This window comes from Taudactylus pleione, unplaced genomic scaffold (genome assembly GCF_031769625.1).
Source record: "Taudactylus pleione unplaced genomic scaffold, aTauple2 ptg000087l, whole genome shotgun sequence".
NCBI lineage: Eukaryota > Metazoa > Chordata > Amphibia > Anura > Myobatrachidae > Taudactylus > Taudactylus pleione.
Window position 1 is genome coordinate 8,944,112 of NW_028284489.1, and position 26,972 is coordinate 8,971,083.

The 26,972-nt window shown below is 44.0% G+C and overlaps 2 protein-coding genes across 4 annotated transcripts in view; one reads left to right on the top strand and one right to left on the bottom strand.

Annotated features, from left to right (window-relative positions):
- KLHL26 (kelch like family member 26) overlaps positions 1–769 on the bottom strand; it is a 53,268-nt gene extending 52,499 nt beyond the window's left edge. Inside the window, exon 1 of the mRNA XM_088468970.1 lies at positions 236–769. Coding sequence (XP_088325096.1) covers positions 236–282 — 47 coding nt within the window. The 5' untranslated portion in view covers positions 283–769. The remainder of the gene's footprint in view (positions 1–235) is intronic.
- Positions 103–26,972, top strand: PEX11G (peroxisomal biogenesis factor 11 gamma). Of its 3 annotated transcripts, none has more exons than XM_088468975.1 (6): positions 103–301; positions 1,028–1,127; positions 10,719–10,907; positions 11,970–12,148; positions 19,559–19,609; positions 26,088–26,972. In XM_088468975.1, exons 2-6 carry the CDS (start codon positions 1,065–1,067, stop codon positions 26,311–26,313), a joined length of 708 nt encoding a protein of 235 aa, XP_088325101.1. In that variant the 5' UTR covers positions 103–301; positions 1,028–1,064; the 3' UTR covers positions 26,314–26,972. The 3 variants fall into 3 exon arrangements, with proteins under 3 accessions (XP_088325101.1, XP_088325100.1, XP_088325102.1); XM_088468974.1 differs by lacking the exon at positions 103–301 and adding an exon at positions 837–950; XM_088468976.1 differs by lacking the exon at positions 103–301 and adding an exon at positions 839–925.

A 26,972-nucleotide genomic window follows, 5' to 3' on the forward strand; every position in this document is an offset into this window, starting at 1 on the left:
CAGAGACTGTCATGTCACATGTACGTAAATATCTTGTGAAAGTTTGATGGATACCCAGGTGGTCTGTGCCTGTCCGATGCTACACACCCCTTTCTGAGGCCTGCTCTCATGCAGGATCCCCGGAGTCTCTTCTTAGCACAATGTCACCGCCTCGGGCCAGCTCCTCTCCGCGGCCTCCCTCCCCCTGCCTGCTATCACACAATGCTCGGCCTCCCATTGCCCGGGGTCTCCTCACCTGCTCTGCCCGAGCGAGACGAACTCCCCTCCGCCGGACTCCGCCATGTTCCTGGGGCGGCCTCAGGTAATGATACAACGGCACATTAAAGAGACAGCAGCTCCTCCGACACCGCCCGGCGCACAGACTGCATGCACACCGACAACAGCAACACATCGGCTTTTTGTCCGGACGGGCACATGCGGGTCGAACCCACCTACGGGACTACATGATATATAGCGTTTGAGGGACCAGCAGTAACGCAGCCGCTCCCAGGTCTGGCACCGGCTTAGCGTGTGGCTGAGTAATTGTCAGTCTGTACAGAGTACGGTAGTACATAGCACATACATGTAACCGGAGATGCTACCTGCTCTGCACTCATACTACATATTAAGCAGCCCCACACCATAGGGGCAGCAGTACCGCACCCTAGCACTCTCTATGGCGCCTTATTATCTAGATTTATTTTATCTGCGCTCATTCATTATACATTACACACGGCTCATGCAGCCTCGCACTATTTCCCTCCCCCTACCCTACTGCTAGCAGTAGCTCATTAATTAATACAAGGGTAGAGTTATGTAATATCAGTGTGGGTGACAGGAGTCCCGGATGTCAGACATTCGACCAATGGGGCCGCACAGCTGCCGGGCGTGGGCGTGTCCTGTCAGAGAGAGACCTGGGACGCAGAAGTCTGAAGTCCATGAGGCTGTGTGTACTGTGCCCTGTGCTTGTGGTGTGTGTACTAGATTTAGCTTTAGAGAACATCAAAATTGTTGCAGACGATTTCACCATATATGTTGTGCATCGCAGGTCCCCGTTTGCATAATTGGTTCATAACACGGTCACAATGGCAACTGCAGTATCTGGACTGGTAAATGTCTTGGAATCATACAGAGGCAGAGACAGACTGGTAAGTGCATATTAATCTTGGTCGAGGTTCTTAAATCAGCTCTGTTAATCTTAAGGTTGAACCATACCCCCACCCTGAGCCAGTGCGAGGGTGTTCTGCATCCACCTGCAAACTATAAATTTGAGCCCTCCCTCACCAGGGGTGTATCTAGGGATCCGAGTGCCCCTGGCAAGGTAATGGACTGGCGCCCCCCATCCCCCCTAATTTCAGGAAGTAGAAGTGTCCCCAGTAGTAGTAGTCCCCCTTATGCATTGCCCCCAGTAGTAGTCCCCCCTATACAGTGCCCCCAGTAGCGTCCATCCCCCCCCATAATGTGCCCTCAGTAGCGGCCACCCCCTATACAGTGCCCCCTAGTAACCACCTCCATTGCTCCTCTTCTTGGGCACAACACACCACACAGTGAGAACAGGGGGCGCATGTGGCGTGATGTCATTGCATATGTTGCACATGTAAGCTGCCGATAAACATGCTAATACCAGGCAGTGGCGCTGCTTATAACAACTTAACAAGGCAGGAGAATGAAATAGCTCCTGCTTAAGGGCGGGCAACTACTGGGCATTGAAATCATTTCCTGACCGTGTAGCCGCGGACATTAATTGTATTTAAATTCAGTCAGATCGGCGATCTGGCTATTCCGGACCACCCATTAGCCAGATCGCCAATCCGCCTGAAATTAAATGTAAGTTTTGTCCGCGGCTGCCCGGTCCACCCCCTGGTTCCACCCTGTCAGGACCACCCATGACACCGCTGCACTGGCTACCTCAGTCTGCTGTCACAGGCGCAACAGTGCAGCTGTAAAAGCGCTCAGAAAGCAACCAGCAGTGAGGGCGCCTCTCCAGCTTGGCTTTCCCCGCAGACTGCGTTGTGCCGGCCCTGTCCCTACCCCCCCTAGGAACATTACCTATGTGTCTCTATCAATAAATATATATACAAGGGTGGTTCAATAAGTAATGTAACAAGACCTCTCGTGTGTATTCTATATCATTCTAATTTCCCATCAGGCCAGAGTAGATAGGCCACTGCTTCCCCTCCCGGCCATTAGACTGCGCCTCATATCAGTCATACTGTCCCAACATCAGATGGCGGGGCTGACGAAAACTTGGTCAAACATTGAGGTGCGTAGTGTGATCAGACTTATGCGTCTAAAGGGCACGTCAGCAGCTGAAATCGCCAACTTTTTGAGGTGTACGGTGATAATGTTATGTCACGGAAACAGGTTTGGGGCAATGCCTTTGATAACAGCAGGACAGATGTTCAAGATGAGCATTAGGCTACCTTTGGGAGGTACTGGTCCATCCTCTTTACAGTCCTGACCTGACACCAAATGATTTCCATCTCTTTTGACCATTGAAGAGGCACCTGGGTGAAAGGTAATTCGCAACCGACTGTGAAGTTCAGCAAGTCGTCATGTCCTGACTTCAGGCGCTTCACACTGAATTCATCTATGCCGGGATAGATGCCTTGGTGTACTGTCGGCACAAATGCTTAGACAAGTATGGGGACTATGTGAAAAAATAATCTTTATCAAGGCCATACTATTGATTATATGTATATTATATGAGTCGAATATATTTATGCAATGTGAGATCTTGTTACCTTATTTATTTAACCACACTCCTGCTCTCGTGTGTGTATCTACATATAATTTTGCTAAGCTATGTCTCGTCTCCAATATGAGCATGCACCAATGTCTCTGATTGTAAGGAGAGGGAACAGAACTTAGCAGGTAAGGAGGAGGAATGCGCCACCAGGAGCACGGTAAGTATGGGGCTGAATGGAGTAGATTGACAAAGTGGCTTGGGTGGAGCAGCAGGCAGACACAGAGGTGACCACGGTGGAGACAGGACAGACCTTAGCAAAATATATCAAATGCTTGGGGGGGCGAGTCCCCCCTTCTGTTCTTATGCCTGTGTGTGTGTGTGTGTGTGTGTGTGTGTGTGTGTGAGATATATATATATATATATATATATATATATATATATATACTGAGTTTGTTATATTGGAGAATTTTAATGTTTAAAAATTTGCTTTAATGTGTTTATCAGCAGTAGTGTAACTGGGATACATACATTATATTTCATTAAAAATACAGGATAAAACACAATTTCCGGGAAATGTACGCTTGCCGCCCATAGACAGCCCTGCAGAATGAGTGACGGGAGTAGCCGTTTGTGGGTGGTGACAGGGGCTGGCCACTAGAAACGGGGGAGTGGAGGTGTGAGCGCAGGCGTGCCTGAGCGTCTTAACGCTGTTTCAGAGGTGTGTATAATTAAGAGGCAGCGTCATAGTACACGTCACTTGGTTGTATTACACACTGAAGCATTTGCAGTGCTTGCTGTAGGGTATGGTCAGCCACAAGCGCTGCGTTCACTTCCGATGGTACTCGATGTACCGATGTTTGCATGCACTTCCTGGAGATGATGTGCGCAAGTGGGCGTCTTAAGACAGACTGGTGGGCGTCTGCCTACACAGAGCGATCGCACGCCAAGACATAGTGGGTGTGCTAATGCCTCGATGTGCGATCGCTTGCCTTGCCGAAATTTGCATACGCATCTAGCGTGCGAACGCATCTAGTGAGCAGGTCTGAATCGAGCCCACAGTCACTTAACACATTTCCTAAAAGTTGATACAACCTTAACTCTACGACCGCACGGCCGCCTCGATGTTTGTCCAGTGCTCATGCGCACGAGGGAGCCGGCTCCTTCGTGCACATGCGTGAGACCCGCTACGACCGACAGCGCCGGTCGTAGCGGGTCTCTGTCCAAAGGGGGCGAGCTGTCGATGTTGATTGACAGCTCGCCCCATTTGGAAGGCAGGCCGGGGGGTGGCAGCCCAAACGGAGGCGTTCCCATGGGAACGCCTGCCGTTTGGGGGAGGCCCCACTGACATAACTAGTGATGTCAGTGGAGAGCTTCCGGCTCTGGCAGAGCCAGAAGCTCTCCGGGGCTTACGACAAGTGAGACCCTACCCTAGGGTGTCGTCGTAAGCCCCGATGGTCTATGACCATCGTGACCATCACCCTAGCGGTCGTTAGAGCTGTGGGTGTAAACCCACAGCCTAACGACCGAAACAGAGGCGGCCGGTCAGGATGCAAGAGACCGCCCAGTTTCTGAGCGACCGCTTCCATCCTCCGACCGCCTCTGAATGAGGGCCATAGGGGGTCATTCAGACCCAGTCGTTAGCGACGATGCGCTCGGACCAGGTCGATGGCCCCCCACAGAGCATGCGCACGACGGCGCCGTCGTGCGCATGCGTGAGACCCGCTACGACCGACAGCGCCGGTTGTAGTGGGTCTCGATCCAAAGCGGGCGAGCTGTCGATGTTGATTGACAGCTCGCCCCGTTTGGAAGGCGGGCCGGGGGGGTGGCAGCCCAAACGGGGGCGTTCCCATGGGAACGCCTACCATTTGGGGGCGGCCCCACTGACATCACTAGTGTACTAGTGATGTCACTAGTGATGTCAGTGGAGAGCTTTCGGCTCAGACAGAGCCGAAAGCTCTCCGGGGCTTACGACAAGGGAGACCCTACCCTAGGGTCTCGTCGTAAGCCCCGATGGTCGCGATGGTCTTGACCATCGCGACCATCACCTTAGGCGGTCGTAAGGCACCACCGCAAAGGAGGACGTCTTGAAAATTCAAGAGATCCTCCCCTCATTCAGACCGACTCTGAATGAGGTCCATAGTGCTCTATATCCTACCAAGCATTGTGTTTTTGAGTAGTTGATTCAGAGCTCAGTGCAACTAAAATTGCATATGCATTGTATGTGACTGTTTGCTAGCTGCTGTGATATAAATGACAGTCAGAAATAAAAGGCAGTATTAACTATCACTGTTCTTTCTCCCCATCCCTCTATTACATGTGTATGGAGTTTTTTCATTATATTGCATTGTTACCTTTATAATTGATATGTCAAAAAGTAAAGGGAATCAGGAGGGGGAGGCCCCTGTGACGGTTTGATTTAAAGCCTGGTTGGGGGGCTTGTCCTCTCAGGACTTTATAAAGGATGTTTTGTGTGCTGTCTGTTATAAAAAACCACCTCACCAGTCCAGTATACCAGTCCCTGTACAAGAGCCATCTTGGGTGTCCTCCTTTGTATGGCTACTCCTTGTATGGGGTATCCACAGCATGCTATGTTTGCGCCTCCTATACATCCTTCCCGGATGGATGCTTATGCCTACTCAAGTCAGAGTATGGATCAGTCAGCTGGTGCAAGCAGACTGGTAGTTACTAAGGCGCTTCTTTTTATCGGTCTGCTTAGCATATGGATTCAGACGCATCATCAGAGGAATCAGATGATGCGCAAGGTTCTTCTCCAGCTTCTAGCTAAGGAGAGGAGGACCATCCATCCACAGTGGATGTTCCTTCTTTTCTGAGGGTGATTAAATCAATCTTAGATATTCAGGATGATGAACCCAGACCCTAGTAAGGAGGCTCCAGTGTTTAAACAGCGGAAGGTGGCCAAAGCGGAGTTTCATAAATCTGAGCAGCTCACTGAGCTTATGGAAGAGGCATGGGGTAACCCGGATAAACAGTTTTATGTTAATAAAAGATTAACATCGTTGTATATTTTCCCAGCTTCTGAATGTACTAAGTGGAATGTAGCTCCTACCCGTGGATGCTCATGTCACGCACTTCAGAAATACTACGCTGCCTATTCCATCAGCATCTTCTCTTAAGGATTCGACAGATAGGAAGATTGAAACATGGCTTAAAGCAATATTTTCATCATCAGGAGCTGTTACCCGTCCAGCTTTGGCTGGAGCCTGGGTAGCCAAAGCTGTTGAAGAATGGATGTGTGCATTGGAAGACTCTCTACCAAATGCTACCAGAGATCAGTGGATGTAAATCTCCCATATATGGGAAGCGGTCTCTTATTTGGGAGGAGCTGCAGGTGATGCTGGAATTTTAGAAGCTTAAGCATCAGCAGCTTCTGTAGTGGCACGCAGGGTCCTTTGGTTAAGATCCTGGAAAGTTGATACAGGATCAAAGAGGGCTCTGGAATCCTTACCTATCTATGGAAAGATAAGATAATAGCTACTCTGGTGGCTTCTAAGTTTGCAGGTCAGCCATCTACGGGTACAATAAAATTTAGGCAGTTTTCTTTTCGGACCTTTTGTCCTAAGGGATGAGCAAAGGAATATCTTCCTCCAAACCTTCTAATTTTTGCAGGACGTCCTGGCGACAAACTAAGAGGTCTGTGCCGGCCAGACGTCCAGCTTCTAAGCCGGACGACAAAAACTGGACCTATTGGGACGGGCCTCCTCCTGGGGATCCCAGGGTGGGAAGCCAACTTCTTTAGTTTGCGAATTACTGGGATCAAACAACAACAGATGATTGGGTCCGAGAAGTAGTCTCTCGGGTATGCCCTCACTTTCCGGAGGCATCCTCCCCAGAAGTTTTTTTATACAATTCCTCCATCAGGTGAGGTCAGAGTGGCCCTTCAGGAGGCTATTCACTCCCTGCTGCAGGGAGGGGTAATAATACCGGTTCCTGTGTTACAACAAGGAAATGGTTATTATTCCAATCTATTTTTGGTTCAGAAACTGAATGGGTCTCATCGGCCATCCTAAATCTAAAAACCCTCAACAGGTTTATCCATGTACCAAAGTTCCGTATGGAAACTCTCTGGTCAATTATGTTGCCAATGGAACCTGGGGATTTTATGTTTTCCCTGGACATTCAGGATGCATATATATATGTTCCTATTACGCCATGCCACAAACAAATTCTACAGTTTGCTGTCCTATAGGAACATTACCAATTTCAGGCGCTGCCCTTTGGCCCGTCAACAGACCCTTAGGTTTTTACCAAGATAATGGCAGTCATGACAGCCTATCTCAGACGTCAGGGAGTCAGAATACTGCCATATCTGGACGATCTTCTGATATTGGCAAAATCTCCTGTTGTTTTACAACACCATCTTCAGCTGACCATTGCCTGCCTACAGAAGAACGGCTGGATCATCAATTGGAAGAAATCCTTTTCTCCAACACAGCAGATGGTACATCTAGGAGCACTTCTGGACTCTCGCACAAAGGGTCTTTCTACCAGAGGACAAGATTGCGGCCCTATTATTGAGAGTACACAAGCGAAGGGTATCCATCCTAGCAGCGATGCAGGTCCTGGGATCAATGGTATCCACCTTCAACATGGTGGGATATGCTCAGTTTCATTCCAGGCCTCTGCAAAAATGTATTCTCTCCATGTGGAACGGACAAAATCATCTAAGTCCCAGAGGATCCTGCTCACTCCAGAGTTGTGTCTCTCCCTCCTGTGGTGGCTATGAAAGGATCATCTGGACAAAGGGCGTCCATCCTGGATTCTAAATTGGGTGCTTCTCACCACGGACGCCAGTCTCAACGGATGTGGGGCAGTGACGGGTCACCACACCTTTAAGGGAAGATTGACAAATCAGGAAAGTTATCTGCCAATAAATATTCTGGAACTGCGAGCAGTATACAAAGCACTTATCATGGCACAGGACCTGCTCCAGGACAGGCAGGTCCAGATCCACTCTGATAACACGATTACAGTGGCCTATCTCAATCATCAGGAAGGCACACAAAGTCATGCAGCAATGAAGGAAGTGACAAAGGTTCTGATTTGGGCAGAACGTCATCTTCCGGTCATCTCTGCAATATTCATACTGGGAGTCCTGAATTAGGAAGCAGACTTCCTAAGTCATCAGGACATACACGCCGGATAGTGGTCTCTCCACCCGGGAGTGTTTCTGCTCTTGGTGAACAAATGGGGTCTACCAGACATAGCTCTCATGGCATCACATCACAACCACAAGGTCCCCAGGTACGGGTCCAGGTCCAGAGACCCATCAGCAGTATTCATGGAAGCACTGGTAGTAAGATGGGACTTCAAGCTGATGTATCTCTTTCCTTCAATTTCCCTCCTCCCAAGAGTCCTCGGGAAATTCAAGCAGGAAGGTAGAACACTAATACTAGCGGCTCCATCTTGGCCCAGACGTCATTGGTTCACCAACATACAGAATCTATCCAGAGAAAGTCCGTGTCCTCTTCCTCTATTGCCGGATCTGTTAACGCAGGGTCCCTGCCTGCATCCGGACTTACCTCGTCTGGCTTTTGACGGCGTGCTCTTGAATCTTCCATCTTAAGAGCCAAAGGTTTCTCCAGCTCTGTAATTCAAACGATGCTTAGAGCACGAAAGCCTGCCTCTGTCCGCATCTATTACAGGGTTTGGCATTCTTTTTGTCAATGGAGTTCCCACAGGCAGTATGACCTTAAGGTGTTTAGGGGTTCCCGGGTACTGGCTTTTCTCCAGGCTGGTTTAGACCTTGGTCTCCGCCTGGCCACTTTGAGAGTGCAGGTGTCTGCATTGTCCGTCTGGTTCCAGAGAAAGATTGCTTCATTACCAGATGTTAGAATTTTTTTTCAGGGAGTTCTGTGAGTTCAGCCTCCTTTTGTCCCACCGGTAGCACAGTGGAATCTGTCTTTGGTTCTTAAGGGGCTACAAGCTCACCCATTTGAACCTTTGGACTCTGTGGATTTGAAATGATTGACAGCGAAGACACTTTTTCTTCTCTCTATCTCTTCTGCACGCAGAGTCTCTGATTTGGCAGCGCTCTCTTGTCGCTCCTCATTTTCACCAGGATAGAGCTGTTCTTCATACAAGGGAGGGTTACCGTCCTAAGGTAGTGTCCCGTTTTCATGTAAATGAAGAAATTGTAGTTCCAGCTTTTTAGGCTCCAGACCTCTCTGTAGGTGAAGCCTCCCTGGATGTAGTTCGTGCTCTCCGTATATATGTGGAGTGTACAAACTCAGTTAGAAAATCAGATGCTCTTTTTGTATTGTATGGATTTCACAAACGAGGATGGCCAGCTAATAAGCAGACCCTGGTTCAATGGTTCCGTATGACTTTCGGGTGTATACATAGACTGATCTCCCTGTCCCAAACACGGTGACAATGCATTCTGCTCGGTCTGTAGGGCCATCATGGGCTTTTAGTCGGGTGCCTCTGCTGAACAGTTGTGTAAGGCAGCCAGGTGGTCTTCTGTCCACACTTTTCTTGGGTTCTATGCCTTTGATACTTTTGCCTTTCAGGATGCTTCCTTTGGGCGACGAGTTCTCCTTTCTGCTCAGGAGCATCCCCCACCCTAGGGGAACTGCTTTAGGACATCCCCATGGTATCCCTGTGGATACCTATGGACCCTGAAGAAGAAAATTAGAGTTATGGTAGACTTACCTTGATAACTCCTTTTCTTCAAGGTCCATAGGGTCCACAAGGGACACACCCTGACGTACTTGGCTGCATTGGGTAAATTGTCTTTTCTTTCGGTCACGGATTCACTCATCTTGTGTGAGAGTGTTTTCCGGTGTACGATTGTTCTTCCTACTCTTCTTTCCTTCTCCTGCCTCGAGGCTTGTTAACAAACTGAAGTCCTGTGGCTGGGGGTGGGGTATATATGGAGGAGGACACGAGGCATCCTAGGAGCTGAAAGCTTTTACTGTTTGGTGCCTGGATCTCTCTAACCACATTACCCCATGGTATCCCTGTGGGCCCTAAGGACCTCGAAGAAAAGGAATTATCAAGGTAAGTCTACCATAACTCTAATTTTTTCAAACACAGCCTGTAAAGTGACAGGAGCTGATTGGTTGGTACTTTATCTCTCTGCAAGGTGTACATATACCCCTGAAGGTTATAGCTATTTGCTAAACTGCCACAGTCAATTAGTGCAGTCCTAACTGCACAGTCACATACTAAATGAATCAACGCTGTTTACATACATTATACCAGATATCTTCTCTTCTGAAGCTTTTCTTAATCTTGGTTTTTATTAGTGATCTTCATTGGAATCTGCATACAAGAAATTGCCAGCCACTTGCAGATATATTTGTTTCAATGTGTTAATATATTACACCAATATATTGATTTGAACATGATCAGAGGCAATGAGACATATTTATTGGGATATTTTTCCTTTTTACAGAAAACTACTCACTCTCTCATTCTTTAGCCTATATTCTATTCCCGGGGATGAGCTGTCATGTTGTTCAGCTGCACTCATCCCTGAAAATTACAGTACAGCAACATTGCAGATTTTCCTGTGTTGTTGGACGCAAAGTGCCGGTGACACGGTCAGAGCGCTGGCACCTCGCAGCTATTGCTGAGATTTGAATTGCCTTGTGTCAGTTTTTATTAACATTTAATCAAGGTTTGGCAGCCTCCAGTTCTCTGCATGGGATGGGACCGGGATGCTGGCTCCCGGGATCCCGGCGGTTAGAATCCCGATGCTGGCGTCCTGACAGGCTTAGGATACCGACACCTGTCGGTCTGTATCCTAACCCCCTTCATCCCTCCCCTAGTGCCTAAACCTAACCTCCCCCTCCCAGCACCTTAAACCTTACTCTCCCCCCTTAGTGCCTAACTCTAATCCTCCCCCTAATGCCTAGGCCCTAACTCTAACACCCCCCCCCCCAACCCTGCTACTTACCTTCGAAACTCCAGCGGTCGGGATATTGACCGCATCCCCTCTGTATTCATTTAATGTGTACTTTCTAATAAGGAAAGGTTATAGATCGTACCTTCATTGGTATTTGCTTATATTTGTTTCTGGTCATAGATACGGACACTATGCTACAGCTGCCAGCTTCTGGGTGGCGTCATTACATTGAAGCATGGAGCAAAGCAGCATTGGGGAAAGAGTCTTCTTATCGTGGCCTCACAGCTAAGCAACTGCCGGACCGTACTGAGACTGTTCGATGACTTGTCCATGTTCACATACTCTCTTCAGTATGGTCTGGGAAAGAAGGTCTGTTGATCAATCCACACGTCTTCCAAGTACTAGATGACACACCACAAATCATAGCCAATGTATGGATGTGTCCACATACATCTATCCTCCGTTCGCTACAAGTCTCGCTACACATAGCGCTGGAGTTCAATGTGACTCATCTTTTTGTGCAACGTTTTACCTTCAAATGAGTCTTATTTGCACAGCAATGCGAATAGGATGCAGAAGCAGCTTCTGCTGAATAAAATTATATGTGGCATGCCTATAATTTGTGTGTGAGTGCGAGGGTATCTGCATGCGAAACACTACGTTACAGTGTCAGTGGCTGTGACACTAACGTAGCGTTTCATATGCAGATACAACCGCAGTCACACACAGATTAAAATTATATGTGGCATGCCTATAATCAGCAGAAGCTGCTTCTGCGTCCTATTCACATTGTTGTGCGAATAAGACACATTTGAAGGTAAAAAGTCGCATGAAAGACGCTCGGCGCAACTAGAAGGGCTGTTTAACGCGCAAGGAGGCTAGATGTAGGAGGACACATCTGTACATAGAATGGATAGCTAATACTAGGCTACATACACACTAGCGTTTTGTTCTCTAAATGATTATGGAGGGCAGAATATAAAACATGTAGTTCCCATAATTTTTGCATCTATTCTACATGTTTAGTGTTTTTATTCTCCATAGCAGCCAATTATCCTGATTATGTTTGCCATTTCACCAATCTGTACCATTAGCCGATATCACTCTTCCTTGTGTTCTATACAGTTCCTGTATTATATAGATATTTTTACAGTACATCTTTCCTAAATAACAATTCCTTTTCATTCCCTTTGTGTCATGTCCTTGATCTCTGAAGCTGTTGTAGGGCTGTTCCTTTTGCTGTCTCCAAACTTGCTATTGATTCACATAAATCAATCATATTACAATGTCAAAATTTGTTGTCATGAAATTGGAAAATGATTTATTACTGCTAAATTAATATATTTTTAATTTTAGCTCATTGTTTAATATTACATAATGAAAATGGAGATGAGATTTGTGTAATTGCTTATCTTTTATCAAACTGCCCAGGAGGAAGACTATGTAATCAGGTGGATATCTGTCATAGGCAACATATTTGACCAGCTGTACTACCCATGTGAGCACGTGGCCTGGGCTGCTGATGCTGGCGTTATCCACACCAAGTCGGATAAATGGTGGACAGCCAGTACTGCCCTATGGGGTCTTTCACTTATGGTGGGAATTGTAAGGTAAATGCCCCATCCTCTAAAAGTATCAGTACATGACTGCTTTTGAAAACTTAATAAATATATATATATATATATATATATATATAATTAGGGATGTGCAGGCTCGGATAGGTTCGAGTTTGCACGTTGAGTTCGGATTTTTCCCTCCAAAAAAACGGAACTCAGAAAGAGGCAAAACGTCATCTTGCATGGACGAACGTCATCGTTCCTGGACAAAAGTCACAAAAGTCCAGGAGTGATGACGTTCGTCCATGCAAGATGACGTTTTGCCTCTTTCTGAGTTCCGTTTTTTTGGAGGGAAAAATCCAAACTCAACGTGCAAACTTGAACCTATCCGAGCCTGCACATCCCTAATAAATATAAATATATATATATATATATATATAACTCTCCAAGATCCGGCACTCACAGGTATATTGTATAACTGGACCGGGTGCCCTCCTCACTGTGACCTCCAAACGGGGATACACTGACACATACTACAACCAATGGCAGCACTCCGGATAACAAACGATGCGGACACTTAGCTGGTTTCAGCGACGTTTCAGCGCCTTTAATCAGCGCTTTTATCAAGCATATACAGTAATACAAAAGTGAATAACAGACTTAAATAGCTCACCACCCAGCAGGCCAAACCTCCGATGTAGCACACGTGCGCTGCCAGACAACAGTCGCACAGGACATGACGTCATGGTCAGCCGCTGGTGTAACCATAGTGATATGAATGCACACTAATACTCACTGTGACTGCTCATCGAATGATCATAAGATAAAAGCAAACTCTGTGTCAAAACCGAAAAGCGGCCTGAAACAGAATATGCACCATTAAGTGAAAATGAATGAGAACACCAATACTCTAAAACTTACTCTCGGCAGACTGCCGTAATTATGCTAAAAGCACCATGACCACTACCTACACCTATACAAACATGACCGACAACATCAACACGACGTACCTAAACATATATGACATTGGACACATAAAACGATGTCAATTTACAATGTACAACAAAATGTTAATGCACACAATAAACAGATGAACAGCAACCGATATGTACCCACTTTGTATCAACCCACAAAAAACTTATTATGACTATAATCAGGCCCAAAAATTAACGGAGACTACACTAAGATGTAAAATGGTGTCCGAACATATCAAACAGCCCCCTTGGAAGCAATAATCTGTTAATCGCTACGACAAGCACCACTAACTGTTAAATGATAGACTCTATAGATGTTTATACAAAGCATTGAAGACCTAAAGTCTCATTCAAACCACGAGGAGCCAATGTCTCTAACCTCATGATCCAATTGGCTTCACACTGTAACAGTTTCTTGCCACGATCACCACCTCTCTGTAGAGGAGGCACATGGTCAATAATACAATAGCGTAACGTCGCAATGCTATGTTTAGCCTCAAAAAAATGTCTGGCTACAGGCTGTTCACTGGTGCCGCTAGCAATAGCAGCCCTAATAGCTGACCTGTGTTGCGCCATACGGACTCGGAGTGTACACTCTGTCTTCCCTATGTACATTTTAGAACAAGGGCAGATAATCGCATAAACAATGTATGAACTAGTGCATGTAAGGTGATAGCGTATATTATATTTCACACCTGTGAATGGATGGAAAAACGAAGGCCCTGTCTGTAAATAGCTGCAAGTGGTGCAGTTGGAACATTTATAGCAACCCAATTTAGGATTACCCAAAAAGCTGCTTTTCTTGGATTTACCCAATTGGGTGATGTCATTACGCACTAAAAGGTCTTTGAGGTTTCTACCTCTGCGATAACAAGACATAAGAGATGAATTGATGAGGGGTTGAAGGTGCTTATCTGTGCTGATGATTGGCCACAGACGTTTAGCTTGTCGATTGATGGAGGAACTCATGTGGTTAAAGTTGTTAACCCATATATGCCTATTAGACTGAGCATTCTTAACGGTACTAGGAGCACCAAGCAGTTTATCTGCTGGAATTGCCAATGCTTTAAGTTTGGCTTGGCTCAAAGTTGCCAAACTGTACCCTCTTTGTAAAAAATTAGTCAGCATCCTATCTAGTTGTTTGATCCCTTCCTCTCGATCTTTCGCTATACGCAAAGCACGTAAAAACTGTGAGAATGGTAAAGAGTTTTTTAATGGTGCTGGATGTGCACTACTGGCCAGTAACACGTTGTTCCTGTCAGTGGCCTTGGTAAATAAAGAGGGAACTAATCTACCTCCACACTTGGTAACCGTAACATCTAAGAAATTCACCGAAGTGAGACTGGTGTGGTACGTGAATCTCACAGGTCTATGCAAATTGTTATATTGCTCAATCAAATTGACAAATGCCTGTGTGGTATCTCCCCACACAATCAACAAATCGTCGATATATCGGTAAAAAGCCAATATGTTTTTAGAAATATTGGGATCAGAAAAAAATACTTCATGTTCAATGGCGAACATATACGAATTAGCATATGAAGGGGCCACATTAGACCCCATAGCGCAACCAGACAGCTGCAAGTAATAAGCGCCATTAAACATAAAGTAATTTCTAGTGAGTGTTAATTCTAACAACTGTATAAATAATTCCTCATTGATGCCCTTGAATAAGGGATTATCATGTATTAAATTCCTGGTGGCATGTAAACCTTCCCCATGGGGGATACACGTGTATAGGCTACATACGTCCACCGAACATAAGACACAATCTAAAGGTAAATCAGGAAGATCCACAAAAGATTTTAACAAAGTATTAGTGTCCTTTAAGTATGATGATCTAGCTTGAACACATGGTTGCAGCAACGCGTCCAAATAAGTGGATATCGGTTGATACAATGAGCCACGAGCAGCGATGATGGGCCGACCCGGCGGCCTAATGGGATCTTTGTGTAACTTGGGAATCAAATAAAGCAATGGTCTGATGGGAAACTTTACTTCCAAAATTTTTTTAATAGCAGCAGGAATAGTTCCCATGCGACAAGCTTCATCTAGTATAGCATCCAATTCCTTTTTAAAAATGCACGTTGGATCCTGTGCGAGTTTTTTGTATGTAGTGACGTCACTAAGTTGTCGGGATGCCTCCTCAATATAATCGGTGAGGTTTAACACTACAATCCCTCCTCCCTTATCTGCTTGGCGGAATACGATGTCATCATATGCAGCTAGATGTTTAAGGGCCATGCGTTCATCTTTGGTAAGATTCCAAAAAGGTGTCCTATTATTGGAATCCTCACTAATTGCTTTATCCAAAAGCCGAGTGAAAGTGGTAATCGACGCATTGGTGCTGATCGGTTCAAACGCAGACTATTCCTGCAACTTCATCAATTGAGGGGGTATCGATGTAGAAACTGCAGGCTTATCTGCAAAGAATTCTTTTATATTAAGACTTCTATTCAGCAGTCTGCGTTTGAACCGGGAGGGATTGTAGTGTTAAACCTCACCGATTATATTGAGGAGGCATCCCGACAACTTAGTGACGTCACTACATACAAAAAACTCGCACAGGATCCAACGTGCATTTTTAAAAAGGAATTGGATGCTATACTAGATGAAGCTTGTCGCATGGGAACTATTCCTGCTGCTATTAAAAAAATTTTGGAAGTAAAGTTTCCCATCAGACCATTGCTTTATTTGATTCCCAAGTTACACAAAGATCCCATTAGGCCGCCGGGTCGGCCCATCATCGCTGCTCGTGGCTCATTGTATCAACCGATATCCACTTATTTGGACGCGTTGCTGCAACCATGTGTTCAAGCTAGATCATCATACTTAAAGGACACTAATACTTTGTTAAAATCTTTTGTGGATCTTCCTGATTTACCTTTAGATTGTGTCTTATGTTCGGTGGACGTATGTAGCCTATACACGTGTATCCCCCATGGGGAAGGTTTACATGCCACCAGGAATTTAATACATGATAATCCCTTATTCAAGGGCATCAATGAGGAATTATTTATACAGTTGTTAGAATTAACACTCACTAGAAATTACTTTATGTTTAATGGCGCTTATTACTTGCAGCTGTCTGGTTGCGCTATGGGGTCTAATGTGGCCCCTTCATATGCTAATTCGTATATGTTCGCCATTGAACATGAAGTATTTTTTTCTGATCCCAATATTTCTAAAAACATATTGGCTTTTTACCGATATATCGACGATTTGTTGATTGTGTGGGGAGATACCACACAGGCATTTGTCAATTTGATTGAGCAATATAACAATTTGCATAGACCTGTGAGATTCACGTACCACACCAGTCTCACTTCGGTGAATTTCTTAGATGTTACGGTTACCAAGTGTGGAGGTAGATTAGTTCCCTCTTTATTTACCAAGGCCACTGACAGGAACAACGTGTTACTGGCCAGTAGTGCACATCCAGCACCATTAAAAAACTCTTTACCATTCTCACAGTTTTTACGTGCTTTGCGTATAGCGAAAGATCGAGAGGAAGGGATCAAACAACTAGATAGGATGCTGACTAATTTTTTACAAAGAGGGTACAGTTTGGCAACTTTGAGCAAAGCCAAACTTAAAGCATTGGCAATTCCAGCAGATAAACTGCTTGGTGCTCCTAGTACCGTTAAGAATGCTCAGTCTAATAGGCATATATGGGTTAACAACTTTAACCACATGAGTTCCTCCATCAATCGACAAGCTAAACGTCTGTGGCCAATCATCAGCACAGATAAGCACCTTCAACCCCTCATCAATTCATCTCTTATGTCTTGTTATCGCAGAGGTAGAAACCTCAAAGACCTTTTAGTGCGTAATGACATCACCCAATTGGGTAAATCCAAGAAAAGCAGCTTTTTGGGTAATCCTAAATTGGGTTGCTATAAATGTTCCAACTGCACCACTTGCAGCTATTTACAGACAGGGCCTTCGTTTTTCCATCCATTCACAGGTGTGAAATATAATATACGCTATCACCTTACATGCACTAGTTCATACATTGTTTATGCGATTATCTGCCCTTGTTCTAAAATGTACATAGGGAAGACAGAGTGTACACTCCGAGTCCGTATGGCGCAACACAGGTCAGCTATTAGGGCTGCTATTGCTAGCGGCACCAGTGAACAGCCTGTAGCCAGACATTTTTTTGAGGCTAAACATAGCATTGCGACGTTACGCTATTGTATTATTGACCATGTGCCTCCTCTACAGAGAGGTGGTGATCGTGGCAAGAAACTGTTACAGTGTGAAGCCAATTGGATCATGAGGTTAGAGACATTGGCTCCTCGTGGTTTGAATGAGACTTTAGGTCTTCAATGCTTTGTATAAACATCTATAGAGTCTATCATTTAACAGTTAGTGGTGCTTGTCGTAGCGATTAACAGATTATTGCTTCCAAGGGGGCTGTTTGATATGTTCGGACACCATTTTACATCTTAGTGTAGTCTCCGTTAATTTTTGGGCCTGATTATAGTCATAATAAGTTTTTTGTGGGTTGATACAAAGTGGGTACATATCGGTTGCTGTTCATCTGTTTATTGTGTGCATTAACATTTTGTTGTACATTGTAAATTGACATCGTTTTATGTGTCCAATGTCATATATGTTTAGGTACGTCGTGTTGATGTTGTCGGTCATGTTTGTATAGGTGTAGGTAGTGGTCATGGTGCTTTTAGCATAATTACGGCAGTCTGCCGAGAGTAAGTTTTAGAGTATTGGTGTTCTCATTCATTTTCACTTAATGGTGCATATTCTGTTTCAGGCCGCTTTTCGGTTTTGACACAGAGTTTGCTTTTATCTTATGATCATTCGATGAGCAGTCACAGTGAGTATTAGTGTGCATTCATATCACTATGGTTACACCAGCGGCTGACCATGACGTCATGTCCTGTGCGACTGTTGTCTGGCAGCGCACGTGTGCTACATCGGAGGTTTGGCCTGCTGGGTGGTGAGCTATTTAAGTCTGTTATTCACTTTTGTATTACTGTATATGCTTGATAAAAGCGCTGATTAAAGGCGCTGAAACGTCGCTGAAACCAGCTAAGTGTCCGCATCGTTTGTTATCCGGAGTGCCGCCATTGGTTGTAGTATATATGTGTGTATATATATATATATATATATATATATATATATGTCTCCAGAAGTGCTTAAATATAAGAACGAGGCGGCACTCCAGTTCACAGTGTAAACAAATTGTATTCAATAAATCATTGTGACCATAACTACATTATCAACGTTTCACATATATATATTATAGTACAGTGTTCTCCCCAGAAATTTTTTCCAGCCGGGAGGCATCCAAAAGTAGCTTGGTGGCGGCCTTCGCAATTATGCGCGCTCCGCGAAAAGCGGTATCTCCCTTACCAATCCTGCCCGACAGGTCTTAGGCTGCTTCCCCACTGGCTCTCAGTCAAAAGTGCCCATTATACAGTGCCCCCTGGTTGAAGTAGTGCCCCCAGACTGGTCCCTTATGCAGTGCCCCCAGGCTGGCCCCTTATGCAGTGCCCCCAGGTTTAATAGTGTCCCTTATGCAGTGCCCCCAGACTGGTCCTAGCCCCAGCCCAGCAGTTTACTTTCTGGCCGCTGTCGCTGCCTCGCGCTGACTGGATCTAACTAGATCCAGCAGGCGCACGGGGCAGGCTCCTCACGTCGCGGGTGACGTCATGACGTCACCCGCGCAGTGCATCACTGGGAACGCTGGCCTCTGAAGCGATCAGAGGCTTTTTTAGCCTCCGGTCACTTCAGAAGCCAGCGTTCTACAGTGGGGGACAGCGGGGTTCGGCGGGGAAAAGTGCCAGTCGGCATGCTGTTTCTGCCGGGCGATGCGCCCGCAGAAAACAGCCTGGGGAGAACACTGTAGTGTGTGTGTATGAGATTATATACAGGTAGAGTCTCCCATATGCTAAATGCTTGGGACCAGGGGTATTTTGGATAACGAAATATTCCGTATTTTGGAATAATTGCATATCATATTTGAAATGTCTTAGGAATAGGGCCCAAATCTAAACACAGAATGCATTTATGTTTCATATACACCTTATTTTCAATAATTTTGTGGCTCAAGCAAAGATTGTGTAGATACATGAAACTCATTTATATGTCATATACACCTTATACACACCGCCCATAGGTCATTTTATACTTCATGTTTAATAATTTTTTGCCTTAAACAAAGTTTGTGTACGTTGATACATCAAAAATCAAAGGTTTCCCTACCTCGGTCATGCTAAAAATATTCCGTATTTTGGAATATTTGGATATGGGAGACTCAAACTGTATAACATATATCTCTGGATCAAGCCCATAATCTAAAATGGCTTTGATCTTTAGGTGTCGATTGGTTAGGTCCAACGATTTTACTGTAATCCTCTGATAGAATGGAGTTTGTTACATCCCTGCTGACAAGGTCTACATATTGGAAGTATTACAGAGATAATTAACATTGTACAACTTTATTATACCCTTTCACCACCAGGTCTTTAAGAAATTTACTTAAGTTAAGAAGAAGCAAAGGAAAACATTTAGCGTAAGTTATATATATATATATATATATATATATATATATATATGTGTGTGTGTGTGTGTATGTATAATATATATATATATATATATATATATATATATATATATTTAATCTCCACATATATCCAGTCTCCTATTTATGAGCACTCACCAATAAAGAAATTAGAGTCTCTAATAAATCCAAATAATGTCATAATTTTATTCTTCAAGGTTAAAAATGTTATCCACATTTAGCCATATGAATGGTATTGTCGACGTTTCGGTTCGGAATTTGAACCTTTCTCAAGACTGGCACAAAATCTACATCATGCTCGATGCACACAATTGCGTATTATATCTAAAAAATGAAATAGAAAAAATATATATATATAATATCGATCTTCAAAGTAAAAAAATACCAGAAGGGTATACAGAAAATAATATAACATTTTGATAATGTCTATCAGGCTCTATATAGCCGTCATCAAAAAAATTTCAAGCAGAAAAATTAACACACTATGTGTATGGAAACCAAGAAAGCGTACACTGCATGTGTATACAAAACTTACCCCCTCTCTATGTCATATACAAATAGACTGTAAAAAAATATATCTATTAACACTATAACCAATCATGACTGGTACCATGCTAATATCGTAGAGGTGAATCCGATAGTATAGTAGCCTAAATCAGAATGGGATAATATAATCACTATACAGCAATACTGCTAACTGCAGGTCCACACAACATAATCACAAGGAAACAAACGTATCCCATTACTAGCTCTGCTAGCATGCCCCCAGATGCAGAATCACTGCTGCAGTGACATCTCATTGCAGCAAATCTAACCAAATAAATAAACAGCACTTACCAGATTCGTGTGTACACCACACACAGCCATGCAAGTTCACAACTCACTGGCGATCTTCTGGGACAACGGAGTGCACTCGTGTGCATACACTTCAAAATAGAGCCCAAGGGCGGCTCAAATACCCGTCCCAGCGGAAGTAATCACCACGTGACTTCCCAAATCACCTGGTCTCAGCCGGACCAAGTGCAGCCGCAACATGGTGCACTCCGCATCCGGCTGGGAGCGTCCAGTGTATTGCCATGGAAACATGGCGGGCCCTGGAGGACAATTTATATAATGTTCAAAATAGAAATATATAATAAAGAACATGCGTGGAAAGAGGCCATCATAGCCAATGCACCAGTAATAAGGGGAAATTTTGACCACAATGCGTTACCATGGTTACAGAATGCACGCTAAGAAAACATGCTCTCTATATATTAGGAATCGACACTAGGGGCATACTCATAATTACACAAAAGGAAATGAACACACACTACCTCCAGATGTAAATAAATGGGAATACTCCATAAATAAATAATAAGTGAATAAAACTGTACATGCAATAAACTCACTATATAAACTGAAACTATAAGAGCCTGAACAGACACAGTGGTAGCTACAATCCATTTAAATACAGAAACCATACAGACAAATTATTATTATATATAAGAAAACATGAATGATAATGTATAGGTGAGTGTGTGCGTACCCCGACAAATTGGTGCAAGCACACATTCTCTCATCTATACACACAAATTTAGCACACTAAGGATAGAGAAAAAGAAGAGGGAAAAACTATACTATACTTCTTTTTCTCTATCCTTAATATCCTTAATGTGCTAAATTTGTGTGTATAGATGAGAGAATGTATGCTTGCACCTAATGTGTGCTTGCACTAATTTGTCTGTATGTTACATTCTATCTAGACTACAAGTTGAACCTTAGGGTAATTAAATCTGTTCAATACATTATTTCATTAAGGTTCAAATAGTTTAGGTCATGAGATAGTAGAAGAATACATGTAAACTGTGTAATGTTTGATGTCTGCATTTGTAACTGGTAATTATCAGTGTAGTCAGTGACAGAAGCATGAGGCAATTATTGCAGTCTAGTTGTGGGTGACTGCAGCAGCATGGGGTAATTATAATAGAATAATATATTATTTTGCCATGCTCTTCTGTGGATAGAAATTGTCCTTAATCTTACTTACTAGTTACTGTGAAGTATACGACAGTAGCATAAATACATTAGTGCCATTCATTATTTCTAATGTACAGTGCTGCTAATTTTCACCCCTGCTGTACCAACATTAGTTCAGTACTCCTCACCTATCCCATGCCTTGTATCCTATTATGGACCGAATTCAATTAGCCTCAAATATTGTAATGCAGAGGTAGAGGCATCTCTTGCAGAGAAATTGCTTGCTGACAAGCCTTCTGGAAAGGAGAATGTAAAATCATTGTTAACTAGACAACTATAAATCCCTTCCATTTTCCCCGTCTTCCTTCCCTCCCCCCCCCCCCCCGTTCCTCTCTCTGTTCCACCTTTCTCTGTCTCTCTCCTCCTCTTCATCCCATCACCCCCTCTTTTTTTCCCTTCTTCCATCATCTCCCTGTTGCTTTCTTTTTCTTTTCCCCTTTCTATTACTCGTTCTTTTCTCTCTCTACTTTTTACTTTAGTTTTTGTATATTCTTCTATGTCTTACGCTTTTTTGATGTATTGCCTATTATTGTGAGTTTTGGTTTCTTTCTTTGTTTCTTGTGCCATTTTCTCGGTAAGTGGCCCTTTTTTAAAAGATCGCAATTGCATTGCGATCTGGGGGCCTGATTCAGAGCCGCTCGTTCGCTCCGAGCGATGTTCGCACATCCGCGCATGCGTATGGGTCGTAATGCGCATGTGCCAACCAGTCATTGTGGTCGGAAATCGAGCGCTCGCAAAATAGCGAGTGCCTGCTAATTTGAGTGACAGGATGAGGCGTTTGTGGGTGGTAACAGGGGAAGGTGCTTGAAAACGGGGAGTGGTGATCCGAACGCACGCGTGCCAAACGGTCAAAACGGGCGTTTTAAGGGTGTGCATAATTAACAAAGCAGCGTCATCGACCACGTCACTTGGTTGTTTCTTAGCCTGAACTGTTCGCATGATTGCGGTAGGAAAATCCAACCACAAGCACTGCGAGCAGTTCAGACGCCTTTCGATGTACTCGATTAATCAAATAAATAGTGGAGATGACGTATGATGCGAACGGCCAAGGGGCGTCTCTACAAAATAGCGAGCGCATGTTTTGTTCGCTCGCTCGCTCGCTCAGACATAGAGGTGTCAACAGACCGCAAAGAGCGAGCGCTCAATTTAAATAGCCGGCCCCTTTTTCTGAACGAGCGAGTGCAAATAGCGTCCGGCTCTGAATCAGGCCCTGGGTGCGATATTATCAACCATGATCATGTTGCAGGTTGCGTTCATAGGGCTGGGATGTAACAAAATGCACCCGCAGGGACAGGCGCTCCGAAAGGGATCCTGCACCTATGGAACCCTCTCACTGTTAATTATGTGATGTAATGTGTAGCACATAGGCTACACATCGCATTCCAGATGTTGGTAAATATGGCAGCATCGCATGCCACATAGACACTTATGGGGGTCGCGGCTGCCGGCTGGATTGGAGGGTTCGCAGCATATATCAGAGATATCTGCTGCGATCCCTCTGTCATACATTCGGGGGATACTAAATATTTGTGGTTATCCCCCCAAAACAGGTGTTTTCTGGAAATAAGCTGCAAATATTTCATGATAAATTGATCCCTTAAGGTTGTTTTTAGTTTTCTTGGGGGTTTTATTTGTTTTTTTTTTCACCATCACCACCACCTTCCTCGTACACACCCATTCCCCTCCTTTTTGTCTACCACCTTTGCCATGTTGTTTATTTGACTTTTTGGCTTTCTTTTATATTTTTCATTTACTATCTGTCTTCACTTCTTATCCCCCCATCTCTTTACATCTCCTTGTGACTTTTGCCAGTTGGCAAATGCTAACAAGCTGCAGTGAGTAGCATATTTCTCTCTCAACCTCTCTTTTCCCATGCTTACCATTAGTCCTCTTTCTGTCCTCTTCTTAAACCCTTCCCCCTTCTCTTTGGCTGCCGCCGCTTGGTGGGTATGACACACTTCAGTGAGGGACATGGATCTGCCGAGTGATAGGAGAGAAAGATTTATAGGCAAGAGCCATTCGAGCAGAGGGGCAAACAAGGGCACCTCCCCATGGAGGGGTACCACTCTAGTTTTCTAAGGAAATCATTCACTAATTGGCCGGCTCCTTCTCAACCCTGCCTCCTTCTCATTCTGTGTAACCTCCTCTTGTGTGTCCCTCGTGACTCTCAAGCACAGTCTAGGGATGGCCATCGACCACTGATAGTTAGCAATCATCGATGGTTAACTGTCGATGGTGTTTCTATCGATGGCAGAGAGCCAATGGTTCTTCGACATCAGCGGACGAGTGGGAGCCGAATATTTTTTTTTTTTTCTTGACGGAACTTTGCCCCCCCGGCGGCCACCAAGCTCTGCCCTCAGTTTGTCATTGGTCCGTGGCCGGCCGTGCCCCCAGCAGCAGTGGCCATCGATTAGTACACTATACTGTGATGTTTTTTGTGCCATCTATGGTAATTACCGATGGACCTATTTAAGGTAACCTTCGATGGACACCCCACCATCCCTAGCGCAGTTCCACCTCCTACCTACCCGGATATATCCCTGATGGGCACCCCTGCTGAAGAGCTCCGCCCACTACCATTCATTGAGGCCATATAGAGTTCCTCAATAAATGGTGGCACCGTGCTCCATCACCACAGGTACATAACTATCTGGACGGGAGGTGGGACTTGCTTGAGTCAGAAGAAGCATAGAGAAAAACGAGGCCACGAGCAAAAGATGCCATCGCCTCCTTACTGGTTGTGGTTTATTAAAATACTATGGAGGTTTTACGATGAACGGGGTATGGGGCGAATATTGGATATTATTTGACATCATTTAAGTTCTCATTTGTTCAGATAAATATTGGAGGATTTTGTTATAAAACAGGAGTGCTGAATGTACTTTGCTCAAGTTCTAAGCCTCGTGCTTCATGTCCAATTACAGCTACTTTTCACTTAAGGTGCGTACACACGGGTTGATTTTTTTTTTTTCTGGACGACTGAACGATAACGACGTCGTTATCATTCAGTCGTTCAAAAAAATTGGTCAGTTTCTGGGCCAAAACGATGAACGGCAACTACTAATGTGCGCTCCAGTTTGTAGTTGGTAGTTGGCGTTCATCGCCCGAACCTCCTGTCCAACCTAACGATAATGTCAGGTTGAACATGTTCATGGATGAGGGAGGGAGCCTGGCACTGAACAAAATAGTTATTGATTTCATTCAGTGTTGCGCTCAGTGTTGTGGACAACACTGAGCACACCCCTGCCGGGGACACACAGGACGATTTTCGGGGATTTGCAGTATTATAGATGGGCCTATTTATCGGAACTTGGTAATGATAATTATAAATCACAGCTTATTGCGGCAATAAAAAATTATCACTGCCATTTAATGATAATCACACAGCGCTGTGTAAAATTTAAATGATCGCTAATGCTGGTTCAGGACCCAGCTGATCAGAGCTTGGTAAATCTCACATTATAGCAGCCTCCAAAGAAACCTATGGGGGCTACTATTGCAATCAGAAATGGGGGAACCACAGCAGATATCTCTGATATTTGCTGCGTAACTCCCCCTTACATACATCCTGATGATGCTAACATTTTATTGGTGTTCACTGAAAATTACCATTTTTGGTGTATTTCACACAAATTATAATAAATATGCCCCATAGTGTGTAATTCTGACCTATAAATATTTAGCTCACTAAATGAAAAAGCTGTTTTTTTTTATTGGTCTTATGTATCACGTAATACATGTATTTGTGTGTTTAATATTGTGTGAGCAATCTACCCAACTTTATTGCTTCTATTTGATTTGTTTCTGATTATGAACGAAAAGGATAGGCAATTTCTTTCCATGAGCTGCTGCACCAAACTATCTATTTGTGGTTATTTATATATCTTATAGTGCTCTCACTCAGCATTGGTTTGTTTTATCTTTCTTTTTGGTGTGTGTGTGATAACTACACTACAGCAAATATGATGGGGGGATTATAACTATTATAACACTTATTACAAAGGTTTGCAATATTTACAAAATAAATATGAAAAAAAAGTATATTTAAATATGCATCAACTCTAGAAAGCGTATATATTTATCGATGTATGTGTTCTGATGGTACATACATTCTCGACTCTTCATTTTTAGTTATTTTTTCTCTTCTGTGGAATAATGTAATTAAGAACTAAGAAATATTTTTTTTGGTTGATAAAAGTACTAAGATGAGTAGGTTCAGGCAAACTAAGACCAGGGTCTTCTCAGCAAGGTTGGTGATGCCGGTAGTAGTGACAGCTCTTGCCCTTGCCTGATGGTATTTGATTAAGGGTATGCAGTGAATTCACTTGGAAGTTCGGTCAATGGGAGCTGAGACTGAGGGAGGAGATGCGCATATCAGCTCTCTGCGGACGTGAAGGACAGACACCTTGAGAAATTATGTTTAAGATTTTAATTTGTTTATTTTTTGTAGGGGTGATACGCCGAAGAGCCGGGGTGAAATTAAATTTCTAATGAGGTCAGAACTTTTGTGCATTATCAGCTGTTCTTCTGATCTAATTAATGCCATTCACTGGATGCCCCCTGGTTTTATGTGGGGCGGCTGCTCTCCCACATGGTTGGTTGGCCTCATGGGGACCATCTCGTCATTCATCGGAATCTACCAGACTGCTGTTGGAGGCAGTTCAGCAGGAGTGTAAAACTGGAAACAGGAGGAGAGGCAAATGATGCCACTATGAAACATTTTGTCTTGGTACCCCCTATATATTAGGTGTGCTAACACTGGACTACTATTAGGATTTATGGTAAAACCAGCACGAATAGCATACCTCTTGTATCAGCATTCTTTTTAGACGAATGTTAATGGAAGCAACATTAACCGCTGTTTCAATCAATATGCTTTTTTTCTATTTAAATGATGATTTTATTTTATTGGCCTTGGCACAGAATATATCCAACCTCTGCTTTACTTTTATTCTTCTTCCTGGAAATACCATAAAGTAATAGACTACAAATAAACATCTGTCTGTATTTAGGGGAGATTTACTAAACAAAATATGATTATCCATCTTGTTATTAAAGGAGCAGAGTAGCCACTATATTGCACAGATGCTTGAATGTATAGGACAGAGTAAGTAAATGCTGAATGATGAGGATGCTTCCGTTTGGAATATAGTTTATTCTACATAAATGATTGCACCTTACTGTTTGAATATTTAGATGCCTTTGCCCAGTTGGGGTTAATAATCAGAGGCCCCATTCTATACTGGATCTGCATTGCAATCAATCCTTAATGCTATTATAGTATGGTACATGGTAGCAGTCTCCGAATTACTCTGGGAATACCGCATTATGATTA